The following is a 25,366-nucleotide window of genomic DNA, read 5'->3' as shown; positions in this document are numbered from 1 at the left end:
CTTCTGCATAAGATCCATGGCAGGAGTACTGTAGCATACTTTCTGCATGATGAAACTAGTGCCTGATCTCTGCAGAGTCAGTAATGTTCCTTAACGTGTGATGACTGTTGTGTGGCGCTGCTGTTGCCTCTCATTAGCTTTTCTCAAAGGGCATGAGTATCCTTTGAGAGAAGCAGAGAGCAGAGGACCTATGAGATATGCATTGGATTTCAATCCACACAGTATCATAGCCCTGCCCCATGTGATCTGTCCCATCTCTGGGACATGGCAGCAGCTCCTCATGAGACAGGTTGATATACAGACGGATAAGGGAAGGAAGGACAGGGCTGTTTATTGACGCTCAGTTGTGTACAGTGGGAGTGAGAACAGGCTGAAGGGAGGAAGAAGGCAGCAGCGGGAGAGATTACAGGTAAGGACAGGACAAGGGTGAAGTGAGATGAGAGGACAGGAGGAGCGTGATGGAGAGGGGAAGAAAAGGGGAGGGGAGGAGAAGGGCAGGAAAGAGAGGACCCGCCAAGGCAGAAATTGTCATGAGACAGGTTGGAGAATTCAGTGGTTGGGTCAGGTTAGTGGACAGTGAAGGGAAGCTTGTCTGTTCCGACTTGGAAATGTCAAGGATGAGGGCAAGAGGAGAACTATTATTGGAGCCACATTATTTTGGAAACATGTGGGCACTTGACACACACTCAGACACCTTTCATTTTCATTGAGTTCAAGAACAAGAAGCTTGTGCACAGCTGTTAAGGACAAGTCAGTTATAGCTACAAGTTATTTTTCAGTCAGGGTACTGGACAAAGAATATATATACTCAAAATTAGAAATGTTTTAGAATCATTTAGGGTCAATTTATTTTTTGAATTTAGATGAATGGATAGGCCATCTCTAATCCTAATCAAAAAGGCATACTCAACTTTTACCCTAAAACGACTTTCAGGCTTATTCATACGGTGACACTCTGATGGAGTGTGGGAGGACATCTTTAATCCTCACTTTTGAACCTCTGGTTGTGTTCATGCCAATCAAGTTTAGTGCTGGACCTCATTATGTCTCCGCAGCCAGTCAACTTCTCACATGTAACCCAGCAGAAAGGCTGGAGGCCAGCCTCCCTCTGGGTCTCTGTGTGAGCTGATTGACAGGGGCTGGTATTTGTGACCGTGCAGAGGAAGGGGCCAAGCCATCTGGCAGCAGCCCTCACAGCTGGAACACATGGCTGTCTGATGATAAAAGGCTCACTTCACTTTGACATAATGCAATGACTGTCTTTTGCTGTCTTTTTCTCTTTTTTTTTACTTCCTTTTTATTCTTGTTAGTAGAGCGATATCAGAAGTTGAAGAAGATTTAAATTGTTCAAAGAATACTATTGTATGTGATATACACATCTTCCTTCTGTAGAATTTCTTATTTTGGCATCAAATCTATTAGAGCAATACATCCCTCTATCCATCCATCCATCCAACTGCTATGCTGTTTATCCTGTTTAGGATCATGGGGGGGCGGGGCGAGAGGCAGGGTAAACACTGGACAAGTCGTCAATCCATCACAAGGCTAACACACACAAACAGATAAACACATTCACATTCACACCCAAGGGTTATTTAGTGTTTCCAATTCACTTAACATGCAAGTCTTTGGATGTCAGAGGAAACTGGATCACCTGGAGTAAATCCCGCAGACACAAGAAGAACATGCAAACTCCACACAGAACCAACAAATGCAAATAAAATGACCACTACAGATTCATGCAGTTACAGTTTTGGGTTTTTTTTGCCTTTTCAAAGCTGTAAAACAAGTTTGCTGTTTTCTCTATGTCAGATTATGGACCATGTTTTGTATGCCTGATCCAACTCAATCCACAACCAATTTATCAGAGGGGCAAATCTGCCAAAAGTTTTTTTTTTTTTTTATGCTCTAGCTCACATTTTGCAACCTGTAATCATTAGCAGACATGCACACAAGACAATCAGCTTCAACATTTTGATTTTAAGACAAAAACTACTGTAAAGTTAAGCCAAGTAGATGCCTGCATCACTGGTATACTTCTCTTGAAGTTGATCAACAAATGACAACAGCAACAGGTCAGAAAATGTGTTATATTAAGAGGCATTATGTCCTGTTAGTCAATGCTGTCTCCTCACTGTTGCCCACACAGTTACAAATAATTCATTCTCATCCATATACATAAGTTTAACAACAGAAAACAAAGGTCACAATGCTTGAATGATACTTTTCTGTTCTGCCACAAAGGTGAAGCAGCTCTTAACCTACTGGCATTTGTCCAGCTATATAGGTCAATATGAGTACAGTCTGAACGCTGAATAGATAAATTGTGTCACATTGAAGGTAAAATGCCAAGCGTAAACACCATGGGGATTTACTGTCATCTGCTATCATACTAATACAGTGATATAGTATTGGCTTTTTGTCTTGGATAGCAGGGCAGTTTGATTTCATAGATTTTCAGTTGGTACAGTAACAAGTACATACCATAAGCTTTCTATTTGCATAAACATCTATATACTGCTTGACACATCAGCTGCAGGCAGCAGTGCAAACGAGAGATGTGTGGAGAAATAATTTCAAAGATGAATCAATCTGATATAAAACACAGTGGCCCAAGGGACAGGATGTCTCCAAAGCTTTCCATTAATAGTAAGACAACACAGTTAGGCTAAATGCATTCACAGATTTTTCAGCTTGTTCTCCCTATTTTTCTCTCACTCGATTTGAATATGGTACTTAAAATCACATTTCAGTCTTTTGTCACTGGGATGCTATGCTATTACAATTTATAATCAGGAACAGACAGGAGAGTGAGGAGAGATAGGGACTTGAGACTTAGCAGCTAATCGAGCCATATGATCTTGAACATGGCATAATTTAGACTTGATTTGGGACTATTACTGCCCTAATTTCAATTTGAGTTTATAACAACTCAGAGGGATAAAACTGCACAGCATGAGCAGGGACTGGACTTACACAATCAAGAATTTGATAAGCACTTTAGCAGACTGCCCCACAAATGAAAAGTAAAACTTACAACATAACATAAAAGAAATATACAATTAGCTAAGAATAGAGAAAAATACATTATCCCCTTGTGCTTTAAAAGCAGGCTGGAGCCTGTTAGCACAGAGTTGTACTGCATAATACATATTTCAACCAATTAAATAATCTATGTAGAAGTCAATAAAAATCAGGCTGTCTTGATTGAGGTCATTCCAAATTATCTGGGAAACTTGAACCGAGGCATATAAACAGACAGAAATGATATGCTCTCCCTGAACGATTGTTTCCCTTTGAATGTCCCTATCTCTATAAACCCTCTAGTCTGAGGTGATCCATCACCTCCAGGTGTAAGCATTCCCACATCACTGCTTCTGTTACTAGAACTACAACCATTGCTATTGCTTGTATTAATACTACCACAGGAAAAACTACTACTGCTACACTGACGCTGTTGCTTATTAAATTACAAGAACTAGTTATTTTTTTATTTTACTAGTAATAGCCGTATTCCACATCTGCCAAAATATAACTGCTCGATAGATAGATAGATAGATTGATAGATAGAATATTGCTGCTCCTGCTGCTTATGCAATAAGCACAGGACTACTACAAGTGCTACTATATTGCTAACACTACTACAGTACTAGTAAAACTGATGGTTTTGTGCAGTTATACTAAGACACAAACTGTTCCTACTGCTGCAAACCATGCTACCACTTTGGATTAAAGTGACCACAAAATAACGTTATTCACTCTTTCTAATATAGATGCATTTGCATTATGCAAAACACACAGAAGCATAGTGGAAAATCACCCAGCAGTTTCAAAATATTTTCTGCAAGACTTTGCAATGGGTGGTCTGCTGAATTATATCTTTTTTACCGTGAAATTTCATTTAAGAGGCTAGAATATGGGCGCTGCATCTAGTTCTAAGCCTCGGATATAGTAAAACTCAAAACTTCACAGACACGCAACAGGTCGATAAATGTATATCTGCAATTCTCTCACGTTAAATAGCCTGAGAAGCGCTTAACCAGAGAAAAGTTTGAAGACTAAACGGGGTTAAAGTGAAGTCGCTGTTCACTGATCGTTGGTGCTGAAACGCTGAGTGGCAACACTCACTACTGTAGCAACGTGTAGTTTTCATTTCGCCCCATTTTAACTGTTTAATTAGCCCATTGCTATTGCTAAGGTCAGCCCTGAAGGCAATCTGAACTATGAAACAACAGCATAGATTTCGCTGAAGACTCGCTGGCCCCGATAACCTCAGCAGCACTCAGGGATGCGTCAACCCTCTAATGCGCTAGAGCAACTACCATACTTTCAACAACACGTGAAACAGCACTTGCAGCTGTCAGTGTAAAGACAACAGACGGACACGGTGATCGTGTTGTTCAACAGATCAGACGGGCTAAAACTGTCAAGAAAGAATCGTGAATCCTTGTAATGAGTACCACGGTTTTACTAAAAGTGCCAAGACTTGGAAAACAGGTGCACGAGAGCTTTAAGTTAACTTCATTTGCTATTCAAAATACCAGCAAAGCAAATCATGTTTTTTTTTTTTGCTCTGAAGGTGTTAAAAAGACGTCTCTAATAAGCTCTAGCAATAGTCGTGAGTCAGGAGTTGGCTACTATCAACGTCCTGTGCTCTGCAATGAGGCAGAGTCACATGAAACACTTGAAGAAAGCATGTGGCCAAAATAGACAATTCCTTTAAAAGTCCGCTACAGCACAGTTGGACTATATTAAGACACTTGGGTTACAACAATAACTTGCATGCTGGGTGTTCGAAGAAACGTGTAACTTCAACTTCTTCTGGCATACACGAGAAACACACAGAATATAAAAGCAGCCCAAACACAACACAAACACAACACAGCACAGCACTACAGCCATAGGTTGAACTTAACACTTCTAACCTTCTATTTTATTTTCCATTGGTAGAGTCCACCTCAAAGCCAAAAACACTGCCTCTTTTGTCTTTTAGGAAATGCAGGTGTCATTCACTGGCATATCCTGACCCAAAGAAGTCCAACCATAGCTGCATTTCACTCAAATTGCAGTTTTGCCCCCACAGTCTGATGGTCAGGCTACTGCATGGTGTTATACGGAGAAAAAAATAAAAATATATATCCTTGGTGTAGACTGAGTCTCAATCTCAACAGAGCACTCGTCAACAATAGAACAAAGTGAGGGAAGAGAGCGACGTGAGGAGAGAGAGGGAGAGAGAGGAAGACCGCTCACTACTCCTCTTCCTCTAATAGCCCCCTCCTCCTCTTCACTTGTTTCACCTCACACACATACACACTTTCTTAGTGTTTCTAGTAGTCGCTGCTATCCCAGCCTGCAGTAAAATGACAAATACCGCTGCTTGGAGACGTTGTGCGCACGTGCCGCCGGTAAACAGACGCCCCAATTCCCGTTTGCCGCCTCTTCCTCACTCCTAAAAGCTCGCTTCTTCCCTCATTGTTGTTGTTATAGTTATTGTTAGGTCTATTAAAATAACAATTATCATTCAAATAGGTTGGTGATCTGCGCTGCTCGACGCGTGTGGCTGTGCGCCTGCACGAAGTCTCTCCCACATTGGAGAAAGTCGGTACAAACGTTTAAAAGACGACTCGGTTCGTCCTCTCGCAGCCTTGCTGCCGTCTGAAACTAAATCTTGTTCTGTTTGCGGTAGTTTACCATGTTTACCCAAACACGCCCACTCCTCCGCTCCTGCATTGTGTGTACACGGTCTGCCGTTTGTCACGCCGGTGTAGTAGCTATAGGCTGTTCAGAGTCAGTACTATCAATACGCTCCCTTGAACAATAACAGTAGGTATGCCGCTATGCGAGGCTGTAATTTGGCAGTTCCCAGCGAACCTCTCCCGGCTCGTGTCGTGGGATCTGAGCACAGGGACTTATTGGGGCGGACGATGAGAGTTCTGCAGCTCCGACAGCATTTCTGTCCTGCCCATGGCTCCGTACCTGCAGTGCTGCAGAGAAAAAGCGCCCCTTCCCCCACTCTGCATTATGACAAATCAAGGCAGGCAGGCAGGCAGCTGTGCCATTAGCACATCATAGCACAGTGAGTCTTCCTTGGGAGAACAAACTCACAAAGCTGTAGCCTATAGCACACCGCTGCGGACTAAGACAAAATATTGCACGTATGGCACGTAGTGTCAGCAGCCTATATAGTTAATTAGGTGGCTGACCATAGGGGTTAAATAGCGTGGGTCTGTGCAGTCACGCTAGGTGACAGGAATCTTTTCACTCTAGATGTGCAGCGCTTATTGCTTCTTCTGTTGTGCTTCAACACTGTGGACATTATCGATGTGATGACTGCACATGCACCAATGATTACATTCTGCCCTACTTCTGATAAAAGTTATATGGTCTAGATATCACAGTGATAACACAGGGGGAATTGAAATTCTCTGGGTACATAAAGCCAAACAGACCCAAACGTTTACTTTTCAAACCAATAAATAAAAAAATCTTCTACATTAACCCTCGTGGATTTGGACGTGCGCTCTGCGCCAGAGTCCATAGTGCGGTGGTCCTGAAACTACTGGTCAGATAAGCTTTTGCCATAAGCGTCTGACTAATTTATTGTAGTAACAACCCACCATGTGTGTGTTTGGCACCCATCAATATTTTAACAGTGACATGTCTTTCCTTATGGTAAGGCTGACCCTCTCCTCTCTCTCTGTCACAACAAGGTAAACACAGAAACTCACCTGGTGCCAAATCAACTTGGCAAGCTGATGACTGTAAATGTATTTTTCTACATTAACTGTCTTTGTCTAATCATTGCGGGCACAAATGATTTATTAGTAGCTGGAGGGATAAATTAAGCTGAAATCAAGCCAAATTTCACAAGTGAAAATCCCAATGCAATCTGTGAGCTTTGTGAATCACTATACATGTGTTTGTCATCCTCAAGTAGGAGACTGCAGATTGCCATGAAACAAATAGTGAGAGATGGCAGACAAGGGGTTAATATAAGTAAGGTAATAGGGTGGGTTGTGTTTTCACTGAGACAGTCAGCTCCTCCTTAACTGGTTCTGTGAATGGGCCAGTGAGGCAGTAGGGTATGAATGGCGGAGGGATCCGCTGGTTCTCCCATGTATGGGAGCCGCCAGCTCTCGACTACTCACTCCCACTCCCTCAAGGGCCGTCTGCAATGCAGCTGTCCTGTGAGCCTGTGCTTCACCGTGCCCTACTTTATCCTGTCAATGCTCAAGCACTGCAGCAATGTTTCCCCTTGCAGCAGACACACACATATCCAAACATGCAATGACTTACATACTCATTACATTCTGGTGAACATGCCTAGGGTAGGTCATCTGACTCACAGACTTAACTTGAAATTAAATGGAATGGAAATTTGCCAGCTCTGCATCATCTATTGTTATATATAGAAGACCTTTACAATGCTGATTTGCAAATGCTCTTTTACTGTAATGGGGTCACACAAACCAGTTTTATCACTTCTTGCAAATAATCATAAAAAACAATGTCTGAATTAGTCATTGCATTTGCACTGCTGCTACACCAATAGCTTTCCTATCGGCTCATTGTAACAATAAGCAAGACGAGATGAGAGGCTTTCTCTTACTGAACTGACCTTAAAATAAAACTTTGAATATGACATGTACAAATGTATCCTAGTATTTCATTTTCACATCTCAGAAAAATCTAAGTCAAAGTGAAAATGTCCCAATCAAATCAGTTTTTGTCTCAAAAAAGGATATAACCACATGAGGGTGAGCCGTAGGGTTGAAATCAACATCACAATATTAATAAGAATATTTTCTGATATAAATATACACATTCAAACTGATATCCATTCATCATCAGACACAACTCTTCAAATGTGTGTAACAAAAAAAATCAATAAATTCAGTTTTAAAATCCAATTTGCTCTGATTAATTAATTTGGGCAATAGAATTTTATAAAACCATAACATTAAATGATCACATCATAACAATATCATTTTAATGACACTTGCTAAATGATAATATTGAATTATTGTCCAGCTCTATTATCAACAAATTTTCCAACAATTCACCGACTCTACATTCACATTCTTATACCTTGCTTGATTAAGGGCAAAAGAACCAGTTTTGCCATATTTTACAGCAAAAAACACAACATTATATACACAACTAGAGTCAGACTGATACATCGGTCAGCCGATATTGGCCTATCCCAGATATGTCGGTATTGATGTATATGTTGTCCGATATGTACTGATATTTATTTATTTTTTATGTTATATAGGCAGCATTTTATGTATATTTTATCCTTTTCTTAATTCAAGTTAAATTATATAAACATTTTACTTATAGTATTCCCAGTGAAGTCTACTGTGTCAGTGCACTGATGTCATTTTGGACAATAAAGTTTATTGTTAAACTGTAAAATATCCTGCCTCCATTACATATGTTTGTCACAAGTGTTTAATATTTGAGGGATCATTGCAAAAAATGTGTGTTCATGTATATATAAAGAATATCGGCCGATATATCGATATCGGAATTTTTTCGCTCCCTAATATCGGTATTATCATTGGCCCCAAAAATCCAGTATTGATCAGGCTCTATACACAACAAATTCATTACATTTTTGTTATCATTCTAATTTTGTGCTCCTGCTGTTCTGAGATACAAGATGTAACAGCATTAATCCCAGCCGTAATTCAGTCCAAGATGAACATTTGTGCAACAGAAACATTTAACAATAGCAAAGAACATAATGTGTGAATTATATTGCCCATTCCATCATTGTACAAAATACAGACAATGTTGTTACTGCAAATGTGGATACATAAGTGTGTAAAAATGGTAGAAAAAAACCTGGACAATTTATCTTTTGGCAGTTTCCTCAATATCTAACTATATCCTGCAGACTTTTTTGGCTCCAGGGAGAACTAATACATATGACTGTGTAACTTGCGACACTTTAGTTCAAGCAAAGCAAGAGAGAGGATTTGTAATACATGATGATCCAGCAGATCATTAATCAAAATTAATAAAGCCACAGGAGATTTGGAGATAGAAGAATTAGAAGTGGGAAAAGAGCAAAGTCAGAGATATCAAGAATTACATAAAGAAGTGAGTTAATAAGACGGAGAAGGGAAAAAAAGCGAGAAGACAGATAGGAAGAGTCACGTCATAGAAGACACGACCAAAGTCAAAGTAAAACTGAGGAGAGACATACCATCCAGCGAGAGCCAGTCGTGCTGTGATGATGGCAGTGAAGGAAGAGCGCGGGCCTTGTACTCAAACACCACAGAGTTGGAGATGATTTGGTTACTGACAGCCACCTGTAGCGTCACCAGACCTGTGTCATGAGCTGGGGAGGGAGAGGATAATGAGAATTCAGTGACTATACAGTATATACAATGCCACTATTATAAGGTCAGTCACTACTATAAGTGTAAAAAGAACATATAATTTTGGGCTTGAAATACAGTATGACCTTATTATAAATATACAAATTATTACGGTGACTCACATGGAGCCAGGCATAATCTGCTTTATTGCAAATGTATTTAAACAAAAATAGATTTTTGACTATTTGATAGACAGAAGCTTCTGATAAAAAAAGGAAGATTATTTATTACATTGTTTGTGCTCACCAGCCAGACTTGTATTGTCAGTATTTTAAGAAAGTAAAAGCAAATCTTTCAAAATGCATGTGTATAAACCATTAATAAATATACACAGAAATCATATGTACAGCTTGCACACTAATGAATGAAAGCTAAACACAAAACAAAACAAAAACCTGACACCACAGTGCAAAACGTAAAGTATGTTGTTGATTCTCATCCCTTCACGCCCCAACAATCTTTGCCAAAATAAATTGTCTAAGAAGCAAAGATTGCTAAAAAAGACAAATGTTTGACATGTTAGTAGTAAAGCTGATTATGCCAGCAGCATCTCTCTGATGGGTCTCGAGTCATATTATACTGAAACCTCCCCGTCACTGTCCCCTCTCGTCTTTATTGTGTGTGAGTCCTCTCCTGACTTACCTGGACAGTAGCAGCGCAACACCCCTGGTTGGATTAGAGAGGCAGGGACTGAGATCTGGTCAAACAAGCAGCTATAGTTTGAGCTGGCCTCTTGCCAGGGCCCAGTGATCAGCACCTTAACTCCGCCCTGAAAAACAGGAGGAATGATTAAAATAAACTCACAACACACCTGCCAGGTCAGGTTCAAGTATATCTGATTCTATTATTTGTTGTTATTCTGCCATCTAGAGTGCAGAGCTAAGAACAACACCAAGAAAGAGAAAACAAATTCCCTACACATACCTCTGCTGCCATCATGTGGAAAGCCAATATCATTACACTTCACCCCTTTTTCTAAAACACCCAACCAACACTGACATAAAAACATTGTGCTACCATCCAGAGGTAGAAGGAGGATATTACTCCTGACAATATCATTGTAATACTGACAAGACTGCGCATTACATAGTTCGAACATTATTAAGAAATCTACATTTTTTTAGAAAAATATTTTATCAATATAGTTTCAGAACATATTTGTTTTATGCTAATTTATATATTTAAAACACTTACTGTAGCTCATACTACATGCTACTATCCAGATTGATTTATCCAAAGCCATGAAAGCATTCCACTATGCCATGCCATATCTCTCTGGTAATTTCAAGACATTATTGCTGCTGCAATAAATATTTTCAAAATACATTTGCCATTCCCTGTCACTTCTTTTTGCAAATCAGTTCGAGAAGTTTCACTCAACATGTTGGTACTTTTTTGACTGTGTGAAAACTTGCTATTGGGATACAAATGCAAGGGCATAGGTATGGTAAAGGGAAAAAAATGAAACTATGTGAATACTATCTGCTGAATTTACGTACATTTATGTAGTTGCAACCCTAACCCTAAGCCCTTTCCATAATAATAGTAGTCTAACAAAAATGCTATGTAAATTGCTGTATTATCAATGCACTAACCCTAAATCCCATTTAGTTTCATTGACTGAGATCTTACACTATATGATAGATAATGTTACTAAAATGAACACCACACTCTACTGCCTTATCTGGCTAATATTTAATTATTTTTATGAGAATATTAAATGCAAATAAAACTATGGATTAAATTATTTTTCTAACCCAAACAATATGAAGAACAGGTCATAGCATGTTTTTTCAACCCTGAGTAGTGTCTGCAGCTCTTAGGCTGCACAGGTCCAAAAGCTCCACAGTCAGAGAGTAGGGACGCTTGTATGTGGAAAAGCTAAATCCAAGCAGAAAAAGTCTGCAAGGCGCTTATAAAGGTTATTGCTGATAGCACACAGTAATACTATAATTGAGGGCAACCAAGATGAGTTTGACAACATTTTAATCTCGAGTCAGAGTATCTCTCATTTGGATTATGGCAGCTGGACAGTAAAAGGACACAGTGAGTAAATCAAACTGAAACTGTAAATGAGGGGTGGGGCGGGGGCACAAAATACATTTTTGAAAAGTGAGGGGGACATATCCCCCTATCCCTAGAGGAAATTAAGCCCTAGTACAAATGACACGATTTCAATCTGGCCACAGTTGTTTGTAAGCAAGTACAAACTATTAACAGCTGACTTTCAAACCTACAGGGGGTGTTTCATGATAAAATGGTATTTAAAAGATTGATTAACCCATGTATGCAGCAGGGTCAGTTTTTCTCCATTGTTCTCTGCAATCTGGCTTTTTTCTGTATGGGACTTCCAAATATATGGTGTTGAACATCCTGACAGATCACCATGCTTCATAATTTTCAGTTTATACATATGTTTGCTGAGAAAATGATAAAACATGCAGATCAGTTTAAAATGATCTCCATCAGTATTTAGTGTCCACATGCACACAAAAATGTTTTTTATATTTCATATTCCAAGAATACATGAAACATTAATATTAATATGGGAAAAAAACCAAGACACCTGAAACAAACTGAAGTCTGGCTGTCACAGATCTAGATCTGCACATTATCAAAATGACTTTTTTGGAAGTCAAAATGGTGAACATACCTGAACTGTCCATTAAAACTGTTGAAAAATCCTGAAAATCTCATGGATCTTTACAACAGATTAGTTATTTATTTACCTTTGTTTGTAATTCTACTGAAGTTTTTTTTTTTATCATTCAGCTTATATTTTATTTAAAATGAATGGGTTTAGATAAGTGGGATAAACTTAACCTTTTAAAAACCTGTTGGGAATGCTCTAGGTTGTAATGTAATTGACAATTAAGCTAGTACATAAAAGGTCATTATAACCAATAAAAATGTTAGCAAAAATTAAAACCAAAATCTATCTACCAAAAATGGACATTGGTTGTGAAAGATTGAATTTTCTTTGAGGGAGGAAGAGTCCCATCACATCACTCACCTCAGGGTAAGACCACTCAGGAGAGTAGTCAGTGACCATGAAGAGTCGGCCTGTGGCCTGGAGCATCCCCAGAGCCCCCTGGGCTACAGCCGCAGAAACCACCTCTGCTACATTCATGTAGGACAAGGAGCCTGCCTCTCCTGTGTTTCCCCCTGCTGCAGCCCCTCCACTCAGAGACTGGGGGCTGCAGCAAGGTTGAAGGCAGAGCTCTGAAGGGTTGTAGCCAGAGCTCCTGGCGCCTCCATCTTCCTGGCCTTGCTGGGGGGCCCCACCAGCTGTGTTCTGACTATCAGAGCTGTGGGATGTGACTAGCTGGTGAGCATATAGGGCCCCTCCAGCTGACATAGTGGTTCCACTGCCATCCACTGAGATGAAGTCATTGATGAGGTCAGAAAACTGGTTTCCAAAAGAGATATCAAAGTGATCTAGACTGATCTCCATGCCTGTCCCCCCTGTTCCTCCATTACTGGCTGCTCCACCCAGGCCTTGGTGGGTTCCAACAGCGTTGTAGAGTCCCTGGACCATGCTTGTGCCTTGGAGGAGAGGCTGCAGCTGCTGTTGCTGTTGGGTGCGGCTGCTGCCATCACTGTTGTTGTTTCCATTATGAAGTGCTACTCCTTCTCCTGCACCTCCAGTCCCTCCTCCTCCGCCATCTGAGGCCTGCTGCAGATAGTGCTCTGCCCCCCCACCCTCTCCGTTTCCTGCCCCACAGGCCTGAATGTGATCCCCTGGCTTGAGTAGATTCTCTGCTCCATTCTCAGTGGCTCCAGCCTGAGCTGAACTCACACTGCCTGGTTGCTCTAGACCCACTACTTCCTCATGCTCAGCGCCCAGCCCAGGAAAGCTCCCCTGGTACTGCAGCAGTTGCAGAGAGCCAGTCTGGCCGGGCCCCTCAGTGGGTGAACCTCCATTACAGTTGGCCCTATGCTGGGTTTGGTGGGCCTGGTGGTGGTGATGGAGATGGCCATTGCTGCCAGGGGAGTCCGTCTTCACCACCTGCAGCCCCATATAAGCTCCAGAGTCATGGGAGTTGTGCTCCATCATATGTGTTTTCTGGCCCATGCTGGGCCTCCCCTGCTGAGCCTGGTTGGACTGAGAGGCATCCTGAAGGAAGAAACTGGGCGAACGATTCTGATGTTGCATGTGAGGACTGGACATGGCTTGACCATAGCTCACTGTGGTAGCGCTGGACGTGTAGTCCTGCTTGGCATCAATGGCACTGAAATCCATCTGCTCCAGGGTGGTGCTGGGACTCAGACCCCCACCAGAAGGAAGCAGGGAGCCTGCAGGGGTCAGAGTGAGGCTGCCCTGGCCTGAGCCAGCACCAGATGAAACAGACACCCCGCTGCCACAGTTTACTACTGCCCCCACCTGGTAGCCACTTTCCTTGGCCAGCTGCTGCTCAAAGGATGTGTCTTCTGTCTTGATATTCTTTACCAAAGCTGCGCTGAAGCTGTAGCCGTTGTCTGACATGGAGGGGGAGCGCTGCAGATTGCCGTTGGTGCTATTACTGCCACTGGAGGAAGATGAGGTTGAGGAAGAGTTGCCCTCTGTCTTCATTGCACTGCCACCATAGGTCTGGCCTTGTTTGGGGTTGTTCAGGAAGCAGTCAGGGTCAAAGTTCATATTGGTCTCTGGGATCTTGATGGTTCCAGAGTCCAGACTGCTGGAGAGCACCAGTTCCTCAGACACCCCGGCTGCAGACAACATGGACAGGTCTCCTGCGGCAGTAGTCCCAGGTTCCCCTACTCCTCCACTGGGGAAGGCAAATTTGTGACGATCAGAGGTCACAGACAGCACCAAGCCTTGTGAGGTGGCATCTGCACCCATCAGGTGAGTGTTGGGGCCCCCAGTGGGAGACATGCTGTACACAGGGTCTCCAGTGACCTCAGACATAAACACACTCTGGGACAGGCCAGACATGACAGAGGCCACATGGCTCATCCCTGTCACCACGGGGCTGTCAGCCATGTCTGGATCACTGTTGAGGCCGCTGCTGATGGAGACAGGGGAGTTCTGCGTGGTGTCAGGGACCTCAACCTGGTTAGTGGATGACACCTCTGTACTGTTTTGGTGCAGCAAGACAGGCTTGTGGACTTTGCCATTGCGTTTCTCCCTGGCACTGCCCCCTCCACCTCCTCCCCCAGAGCCTTTGCCTCCACCATGGGCACTGTGCTCGGTCTTCCCCTCTGACACATCGTTGTTTTGCACCTCAGAGTGAGCACTGCTGTAGCCCCCTGAGCGGGGGTCCACCTTAGGGGAGATGATGCGGTGTTTGGCGCTGTTGCATTTGTGGTGCACACTGCTCCCTGCACCTGTATGAGGACAAACAGAGCAAAAAGGGTAGGGGATTTGGATGGGTAAGAGAGGAAAAGAAGGGGGAAAAAGAAAAGACAAGTAAATGACATTGATTTCCATGTACTTAATAATTGGGCATATACTTAGTAATTTTCAAGGAGCAGAGACAAAGACGGACGATCAATTTGTTTTTGGAAGAATTAGTTTGGAAACAACAGTTTTCTCAGTGGGTGATAAAACTAGTCTTTCTTTTTAGTATACAGCGAGTGAAGCGTATGGGACGTTTTGCATGGCTTGTTACTTTAAGTCATTAGAAATAAAAATGCAGATGGGGGTTATCCAGAATAATTTGTTTTATAAATTAGTAAACCACTGCTTTATCTTCATCTCCTGGCTACAGCCTAGTGAAATTACACAGCTGAAAATTTTCGATTGATTAGCATAACATTTGAGAACAGCTGGGCTATTTCAGATATGGCCCTGACAGTTATCAGTAAACAAAAAATAATGAGCCAATAACCATGACACTCGATTTTACTGTAAATCACCTACAGTACCAATAAAATACCTCAATCACCCTCTCTGATCTACCATATGACAAACTGTAACTTTATGACCTTTTTGCCTCTCTGGCTGAATTTTCCAGTTCTCTCTTGAGAACAAACTCCATCCCACACACTAAGCCCTTACCCAGGGTGCCCGTGCAGAGGCAGTTGTGAGTCCGGGGAGGTGGCTTAGTTTGGTGGCTGTCCAGAATCTGTTGCACTAGCTGCTCCACTGAGAAGCCAGAGCTGCTGTTCCCATTGCTGCAAGTCCACTTGATGCCATGAACTGCCGGGAGAGAGGAGGAGACAGAGATGTCAGCCAGCCCAACAGACCACCAGCCACGCCAACCCCCCGCCCCAAACACTGCCCTCCCTGTCTACCTGCCGGTATGCCCCGTATCACTCACTGGACACCTCTCTAAAATGCTAAAAGTTACCATGGTACAACAGAGAAATTAAATTTTCTGGTTTGCCCTGAAGGGAAACAAACAACCCACTAACTTGCCTCGGGTAAAATGATATAGTAGTTTTATTGGTAGAATTTGAGAAACACCTTTGGTTTTATACATGTTCTGATCATTCTTATTTGCCCTGCTCTCTATCCTGTCTTCAAAACAACACCCAGAGTGGAACAGTTGCTTTTCTCCAGTCTCCCGTCAATGTAATGTCAAGTCTTCTATATCACACGGCTCATTCTCAATGGTGCCTCTTTCCCTCCCATATGTCTTTTGCTACTCCCTGGCCACTCTGTGAGAGCTGATGAAGGTGACAGCAAACCCACTCCTTCTTGAATTGACCCAATTCTGTTGTTCTGACAGGGAATGCTTCTGGGAAGGAACACCACCTAACTGCTGCTGGATCTGCTCCTGTACCTGGGGAAAAAGAGAGGCTTTCTCCTGTAAAGCTTCACTCCCTGACTCAGTCACACCTCGCTAGTACCCCCTAATACTTTTCATCGCTCCACTTGCCAACCAGCCACCACTTCTGATGAGACAGATAGTGGTTTTAGTGGCAGTAAGGTAGTAGGAGACACCACTGTGTGCTGCAGTGCTCAGGCTCTCAACCGAGAAAAAGGTAATATTTCAGAAGTGAAGCATATTTAGACTATCAAACAAAATCAAGCCAGCTTTAATACAAGTTCCTCACACTTCAGTACCTCTTTTGGTTAAATATGCAAGAGAGAGAGATATAGAGTGTGAGGTTTAGAGCACGTATGAAAAACAGCAAGAATTTGCTTAGTGCATGTCTGTTTGTATATGAGATAAAAGGAGATGGAAACAGCGTAAGAGGGTAAGGGTACAGCAGATTAAAGACAGAGCTAGTTAAAGGCAAGTGAAAAAAAAACAGTTGAAAACATGACTGGATGACTGTGATAAGGATCTAACTTGAAAGCTTTAAGATCCTTTGGCAGATTACAGGCTGGTCACCAGCAGATGTCAGTAGAGCTGTTGTGATCAAGCTGAGATCATACGCTCCCCTGACAACTTACTGTGGCAGGTCATAAAAACATAACAGGATTCATTTGATCTATTATAAAGTCAGATTTATTCAGCCATTAATCTACAGTGACTGAGCTGAAAAAAAAAGATTGGACACCAAATGTGACAGGAAGGTTTCATTTAATGTCAGTATAATTACTGCACAAATAATTGTGTCTGTCTGGAGATCCCATTAGACAGTGTAGCTTGAGTCACCATTCACCTCATGACAGTGTGTAATGCAAACAGTACAAATGAGATGATGCTAGTATTACTAACACAGAGATGATAGGGCCAAGAGCATAATAAGAACGCTGTCATGAATCTCCTTCCGTGACAAAGCCAGCAGGGAGGCTGCAGGACAGAGGGGCATCCGTTCTGCTGATCTGACTCAGAGAGGGTGACAGAGCAAGAGTGAAAGCCTAACGCAACAGCTTACATCCACCATGTAGTGCCATCCCCATTTGTCCAAACAATCTTGTCTCTCCTCCGCCCTGATCCCTCATGCCAGAATTGCCACAGCCCTCTTCATCTAGACGGGCATCACTCCCTGAGGCTCTGGAATGTTGACGTACAGTTACCACCGTGTCTGCCTGTCTTCTCCTCTAACTGAGGGTTATGTTCCAAAGCAGAAATGACAGGAGCAGTGCCACTAGGTTTAATCCCAGTGGCAGCAACAGCAGAGGCACCAAACAGCAACCCAGTCACATCATCATCCTGATGACTGCATCCTGTCATGAGCAGCATCACACAGCCCTAATGACTCACAGTTGATCTGTAGGGCATACGCATATCCCATCTGGTTGCCTTTGCACCATTGGGCACTATATGGGACAGCGGAGTACAATAGTTTACATGATGGCCAGCCCTGTCTGTCTTGCCTTGGTCTGTTCTTCTCTGACCCTGTCTCTCTAGCCTGGAGACAGGCCTTCTGTCTGTCTGAGTATTTGTTAAAGCCGCTCATGCGCTATCTGTCAGCAGGCTAGGGGCATAGCTGGGGAGAGTGCTGCGTGTTTATAGCATTAGACCAAAAGAGTGAATCAAGCTGGCTGCCTTGTCTATGGAACTGTAGCGTGACTGAGTACTGATGCCACTCTCTTGCCCCCCTCTTCACCCTCTTGCTTCTTCTCTTTCTCATCAAACACCACAGGGCATTAAGGAGGACGAGGTCAGACAAGGCTATGTATCATGGGGTTTATATTTGAACTGCCGTGTGTGAGCATCTGTGCGTGTGAAAATTTAGTGACAGAGAGCACAAGTATGTGAGTGTGTTTTTGTTGTAGGGAGACAGAATAAGCTCAGCTGATCCATGAAATTCACATTTTCCCTTTGTTGTTTTTTTGTATCATTAGAGGTGTCAAATGGTTTGTGCGCTAAAATATCACGAAGAGAATAACAAAAGAGAAGAGCAAGACGGAAGAGGGCAATTATATTGCAAAAGTTGACACTGTTCTGGAAAAATAACTGCGACATTAAACTAAGGATTCCTGAGCTGAAAAAAGCAGCTTGTGAAATAGTAACCATCATCATTAGGTAAGAACAATATTTAACACACTGCCACACATACTTTAGGTGACCTAGTGTCAAACATACTGTACAGTACACATCATTACACTGTCTTGCATTCTATATTCAATACTCAAACTACAAAATTTGATGGTTTTGCACAGTCCTGATAAGGGGAGAAAGGATATATGCTCTGCTATTTATGCAACCTGTGAGGAATCGGGTATGTTCTACTATTTATTCAAAAAAAAATAAAAATCCATAGCAGTACACACATATTATAAAATTCCTGTGAATTGCAAAAAAGCATATCTACTGATAGATGCAAGTTGCGTTTTCTAAGATACAGGCCAGTCTAGTAAATATATACTGTATGTTAAGCTAAAGTATAATTTAAGCTTAAATAATGCATGGATAATACAGCATGACTTCATCACCAGTCCTTGCTTCCAGCATTGAAATAGGAGCTGTTATCGCATAAGACCACTAGATGGCAATGTTGCTCCATCATTGAGCTTGTGTTGACATGTCGGCTTTTCCACAGAAAAGAGAGAGGGACACAGAGGAGAAGAAAGACAGAAAGCAGGAGAGGGTTTTTTTGCTTTTTATGTAGCCCCCTCATGTAGCCTGGCAGCTAGAGGGCATCTCACACTCACCCTCTTTGTCCCAACAACTCCCAAAGTTAATGACTTTACGCATTACTGCAAATGGTGCTTGGTTTTTACATTAAGTCACAGACGTAATGAATACAGTAGGCCGTTGTTGCTCAGTGGCTGTCCTGAGGTAAGGTTTTATGTTAAAATATGTCCTAAAACTGATAGCAAGCGGAGCAGTGAGGGGGATAACAATAATGCCAAAACCTCCAGATGATGGTCTGGACTGCCTTGTCAGTATGCAGCCAGCAAGAATGTGTGCTTGTAAAGCTGCTGACAGGCTCCTCTTTACCTGGCCACATCACTAATAATTGGCCATCGGAATATCAGTCATCGGCCTGCCGGCCCCTGTCAGATACACCCGAATCACAGTCTGGTTGTTAAAGGTATCTTAACAGCTCTCTGAAAGATTTTCAATGCCCCACAAAGTCCCTATTTATTATCATCATCAGACAAACCCTGACTTTTTCCAAAACATTGCCTCAATCTTTAGGCAGGTCTAGCGACTCATAAAAAAACACATAGTGCATCTCACGGAACATAAGTAAAGCTGGTAACAACGAGGATCAATCCAATGAGGGGGGGAAATACAGAGAGAGCCAAAGAAGGGGTGGAGGGGGATTTCTGGTGAGTCAGACATTCTTGCTCCCACGCACTAACATGAATCAATAACCAGCTTGCTGCCCTCCTCTGCCTTGACTTCCTTCTTGGGCCAGAAAGCAGGCGCTCTCTCAGCCTGGTCAGAGTGGTGCCAGAGGTCTAAGGGAAGGGCTGAACTTTGACCCACAACTAGCAGACGGCTCCAGGAAGAGCACACACTCATATAACAGTGTAGGAACACTCAGTGACCGAAGATGCTCTCTGACTGAGGTGCTGAGAGCACTTAGTGTACCAGCTCTCAGCTAATAGGACTGGACATTAAATCCTCAGACAAAAACAACAGCCACTGTGTTTAGTCTTTCCATGCATGTATACATGTTAAATTATCAGCTGTTTACATAAAAAGCTATGAATAAAAGTTGAGGGTGGGTCACAATAATTGATAAATGCATAGTTCTGAATGGAATTATGTAAATACTCACACATGGGCTTAAGCTGGCCAATCAGCTCCTCCTTGGTCCACTTGGCCCACTCCTTCTTGTCTGTATTGATGGAGCACAGTATCGGACCACATGGTTTCCCACAATCCTCAATGGCTGGAACATTCAAATAGTGGACGAGCACAATATCAGGGTTCTGCGAGGGAAGACAGAGAGGGAGGGTTGGAGGAGGTTATATGACATGGATAGTCTCAGCTAGACAAGGAGCATGTTTTCTTGAGGATACCAGAGCAAAGAGTGGTGGTGACACATAAATACTGTGGCTCAGCTGTGAGTGCTTTTACATATCTGGAACATGCCAGCTGGTTGGTGAGAAGTAAAATGTTACTGAGCTAGAAACACTGCATGGCAACCCTCACACAGAGAACAGAGCCCAAGAACAGAGGAGGAAATACACAACTCAAAGCACAACCAGGGAGCAGAACAAATCTGGGATCAGAAATCGTCAATAATCTCACTCATTATGTGACTCCCTGTATCTCTACATCTCCAAATGTGTGTGCGCTTGGAAGTGTATACCAGCGTTTGTGCTCATGCATGTGTGTATTTGTATGTGCATATGTGTGATAATTACAATGTGTGCTCATGTAACACACTTATGGCATTTTGTCAAGTCCTCCCACATGGTGAGTTGATGCCCTCAATTAACTCTGCCTGTATTTACCAAGTCAAAACTCAACAATTTGCCGCCTGCAAATTGTTACTGGGTTACCTCGGCAAATTCCCTAAATTGACAGCTTATGAATAATAGGTAGCGTTTAAAGGAATGTTGTGCTGGTGTGAATAACATCAGTTTGCTTCTGTAATCATGAAAGGCTTTGATTACCAAGCATAGCAAAGACTCAAGACACAAGGAATGTTCCTGTTTCAGTCCTTATCGCTTCCAATTTATTATAGACATCCGATTCCCATTGAGCCCACACAAACGTAACCCACAAATAAAGTGCAATATCCCCACACTGATGTGTATGATACAAATGAACTGATGACTGACCTTTAGGCAGCCAAATATAAGCAATTATAAAGTATATGGAGGGAAAGATTCAATCAAGTGTATGAATAAACACAAGTAAAAACATGCACACAAAGCCATATTTGCACACATGCATGTACTCGCAGCTAAACAAGACACAAGAATCGACAAACACCAAAGACCTTGATAGAGAAAAATGCAGTGACAACATGTGTGTGTGACTGCAGTTTGAAGCTTCATCAGTACTAAGTGGCAAATAAATCAAGGCGCTGTTACTGTAGGTCTGTGCTCCCTCTCAGTGTGTACCATTAATCTGGGTACTGCACCCCCCCTCCCTCTCTCTCTCTCTCCTTCTCCCCTTTCATCAGACAGGGGTGTGGTTGGAGGCTCACAGATCCACAGAAACAATTACTTCTCTGAAAAAATAACCCAAACATACAAACAACTACCGCCATGTTTGGTGTGTCTGGGAAGTTACAGCTCAGGACTGGAGCAGGAACACAGTGTATGTAAAGCAGCTGACCTCCCTCCATTGCTTCTACAAAGAGATGGAGCTGGACATTGCAGTGTGTTATCTCGCTGCTCTCCATGTCCCCTGTCATTGGTATGGACACGAGGCAACAACTGCTGTCCTGTTTGGATGGAGATGGCACAGGGTGGTGTGTGATGCCCCCAGATGGCATCACCAGCTGTGTCAATAGCTAAGAGATGCCCTCAATCTTTACTTACTATGAGAGTGCCCAATGTAGACGGCTTCATTCAATTATGCACGTACATAAACGTATGTGGATGTATGGGTGCAGGCAGAGTGAATACGCATAGACGTACACAGCTCACGCATAAGTATGTGCAAACACACAGGCACAGACACACAAACAAACACACTGAGCAAGGACAAACCCATTAGCATATTGTTACAGACACGTATACACTCACAAGACACACATGGGTGAGCTGAAAACAATCATACACGTGGTTACGCACAATCTCCTCCTTCCAACACCCACACTCCCAGCTGTTTCCTACCTTTTCACACATAAATACACAAATATGCATACACACATAAGTGCTAAACAAAAAGAAAGAGACCATGTGGCAGTCTCACAGCTCATCCAAACACAAGAAATCTGTGTCGCTGTGCTTTACTATTAGGAATCTGCTATCTGCTGTAAACCAAGCAGGGAGCCAGAGGCGTATGATGTCTGGAACTTTTGCTGAACTGTTTCCCCAATCTTGTTTCCCTTTTTTCGCTCCTCTTACTTTACAACACATTTAACAGCTCTCTCCCAACTCAGGCACACCTCCACTCTGAGAGGAAAACAACACAATGAAAATGTAAAGCGTCACATAAATCTATCAGGATGGTAATTTAATTTAATTTCCTTCTAGCTGCTTTCTTTTTCCACAGTGTAATATCAGGAGTTGGTTCTTCAGGAGAAGGAGGAAAAAGGCTGAGGGGGAACTTTTTTCCTGGATACTCTTTTTCAGAGAAAATGAGATCTCATTAACTTATTGATTAATTGTGTAATGTAGTCTTTTGGTTGTTCTTTCACTCGTTTCCCATGCGGGTCTCAGGGCAGCTTTCCAGCCTCACTTCCACAGTGGAAGGGAAGACTGGGATATGATTGCAGAAGCCTGCGGTGTGCATGTGGGTGAGGATGTGAAGCTGTTTCTATCGCTACAGTATGTATATACGCTTGTATGATACATGTGTGTATGTGAGCCCGAGACTATAAATACATACATGTCAGCATGTTGGCTAGATCTGTGAGAATGCGTGCCAACCATTCACATGTTGAGGCCTCTTTAAGCATGAATGTAGCATGTATGCATAAAATGTGGCATGTCTCCAGCCAGCGTTTTGATGTTGCTGTGTTGTGTTAATGTTTACTGCGCCTCCCTAGAACAGATGGATAGATGTTGAGCTAATTACTAGCGGAGTCTTGGGGAGTCAGCCATGGGGGCGGAAGGCCTGCTGAGTGGGTGGTGGAGCGCCTTCCTGCCCCTCCTTCCTCCACTCTCTCGCTCACAAATACACACAAATACACCAGCATACAAAGACATGCATGCACATATAAAAGAACACACAGTAATGCAAACACACACACACGTTCAAAGTCTAAGTGCATGAGACACACATGAAAAAGTTGGTGTGCCAACACTCACACACACACATACACACATGCATATGCGATATGCAAGACATCGCCATCGCAACCGGAGGATAAAGGTGCTGTTGTAGCCAGGCAACAGGTTTCTCTCGCACCCACGCACTTCGAGCAGCCAGTGCTCCTACGATCTCTCAGTGACTGCCTACCTCGTCCTGAAGTCATACACCCTGTTCTACTCCAAAAGACAAGGAGGGAGAGAAAGAGAGAGAGATTCGCTAATGGAGCTGAAGACACAGACTGAGTTAGGTGTCGAATGGAGACGGATACAATGACCTTCTACTTTATACTGAATGTGAGGCAGGAAATGTGTATGTTGAGCTGTAGCTGAGATATAACTAACTGAGACTCGAGTACAAAGCACATTTATTGGTGGAAGCTGGTATGAGTATTCAAGTAATGTGTCCACTGTCTCGTTAAGTCTCTGTGACCCTGCCACAAATCTTCCACTCTCTTGGAACACCTCCATGTAGCCGCTACTCCAACAGCCCACTATAGCTCATTAAGAGGCAGAGGGAGCAAGGGAAAGAAACAGAGTTCGAGATAGAGATATGGGGAAAGACAGAGACACAGAAAGAGGAATGAGAGTAACAGCTATATCGCCAGGCAGGCAGCTCTGCTCCATGGTTGTACTCTACCATAGTAGGCCTCGCTTTCACAACCCGTGCACAGGAGCGATAAGAACACCATTAACATGAAAGGATCTTAATTGAGAGGGGATGCTTCATGGAACGTGGATGAGCCAGGGAGTGCAGGGGGAAACCTTGTTCCTCTCTGATAAAATAACCTACACCGAGGAATGGGGGCTTCAAAGCCTGTCATACTGAAGGAAAGAGCAGAGCAGAGAGGGGCTCAGGTATGGGAAAAGCCCCTCTTTTCCACTTTTACTCTGAGGAGGAATGGGGAAAATAAGCAAAGGCGTAAAGGAATGAGACAGTTCTTCATGGGAGAATTGAACTAGCAGGCTACAGGGATATCCATTTCAATGCAAAATATCATGAAGGAGCAGGAGCAGTCAATTGTTTTGTCAAAAACATTCAGCATCAAGGCACTAATACAGAGGGGAGGTGCATGTGTTGTTGTATTTGTGTTTGTGGATGTATTTGTGCCTTTATGTATCTGCGTCTGCCTACATTAAATTATAAATAGCGTTTGAATGAGTGTCTAGAGGCAGATTTCTGTATGTTGGTTGGCGTACATACATCAGTATGCATGCAGAATGAGTGCAATGAGCTGTGAGTGTGAGTCTGAGCGCATCTGCTATTTTGACTGCATATTCATACTGTCTGTGCGTGCAATGCGTATTAGAATTTGTGGTGTGCATCTTTGCATATGTCTGTGCAGTTTCACGTGCATACGAAACACCCGTGTATGTGTTTCATGTCGCGTGCTGTGGTCCGCTGAATGGGTACGAAGGGTGATTAAGGCCCTGCTCTCTCGACTGTGCGGGGGCAGTTGCCCTGGCAGTGGCATGGTGATGGATGGCATGGGGTGCCAGTCATTAGGCAGCCTCCTGGCCTCTGGCACTGAGGTTGCACTCTTATACACTGCCCTCCCCTGCCAGTCCCCAAACACCACTGCTCATTTCAAGGTCAACTGCCTCAGTGGTGCTGTAAGTTCACCTCCACAAGGCACAAGACTTCTTCCTTTTGTTTGGAACCTTTATCGCTCACTGCCAATGGGTATGTTTTGGAATGTGGGGGTAGCTGGCTGGTGCCGTGCCTCGTGCAGACACACAGAGGCACAGACACACATTCAGTACATGAACACATACACATACAAACACACACACACACAGAGGTAAACAAAACCCCACGTCAAACCCTCCCAAAAAGGCAGCCTGAAAACAGCCTGAAGCTCCTGTCTAGGTAGCAAAGCAATCGACTATCTGAACCTGCTTTCCCCCTTCTCTCTCTGGGTCCTCTATGACAAAGTCTTTGTTTAAATGTTCCCAGTTTAGAATACAGACACCCTAATTGGGGTGTCTGGAGTCAACGCTCAACTTAACTGCTACAGTTCACCCTCTACTGCACCCCGCTCTCCACCGACTACAACTCTGCCTGAGTGCCAAGCTAAAACGATGCCCGGGGTGCGTACCAATCCGAGGGTAAGAGCCAGTTTACAGAGGGTTTCTTAATGTGAATTGCCTCGATTGCCTCTGTCCAAGGACTGTAAGAGGGATGGCAGAGCAGAAGGCGCAGCAGGAGATCCTGATTTAGAGAAGATTCATACTCCACCTCTTT

At 43.1% G+C, this 25,366-nt stretch overlaps 1 protein-coding gene across 1 annotated transcript in view; it reads right to left on the bottom strand.

Moving 5' to 3' along the window:
- Nucleotides 1–25,366, bottom strand: part of camta1a (calmodulin binding transcription activator 1a) — a 290,687-nt gene that overhangs the window by 14,310 nt on the left and 251,011 nt on the right. The window contains exons 7-11 of the mRNA XM_042408868.1: nt 19,965–20,118; nt 15,391–15,531; nt 12,403–14,717; nt 10,032–10,158; nt 9,215–9,349 (exon numbers count right to left, since the gene is read on the bottom strand). Coding sequence (XP_042264802.1) covers nt 9,215–9,349; nt 10,032–10,158; nt 12,403–14,717; nt 15,391–15,531; nt 19,965–20,118 — 2,872 coding nt within the window. The remainder of the gene's footprint in view (nt 1–9,214; nt 9,350–10,031; nt 10,159–12,402; nt 14,718–15,390; nt 15,532–19,964; nt 20,119–25,366) is intronic.

This window comes from Thunnus maccoyii, chromosome 4 (genome assembly GCF_910596095.1).
Source record: "Thunnus maccoyii chromosome 4, fThuMac1.1, whole genome shotgun sequence".
NCBI classification, from domain to species: Eukaryota; Metazoa; Chordata; class Actinopteri; order Scombriformes; family Scombridae; genus Thunnus; species Thunnus maccoyii.
Note: the sequence above shows the minus strand (reverse complement) of the source record. Positions and strands in the feature narration are given on the sequence as shown.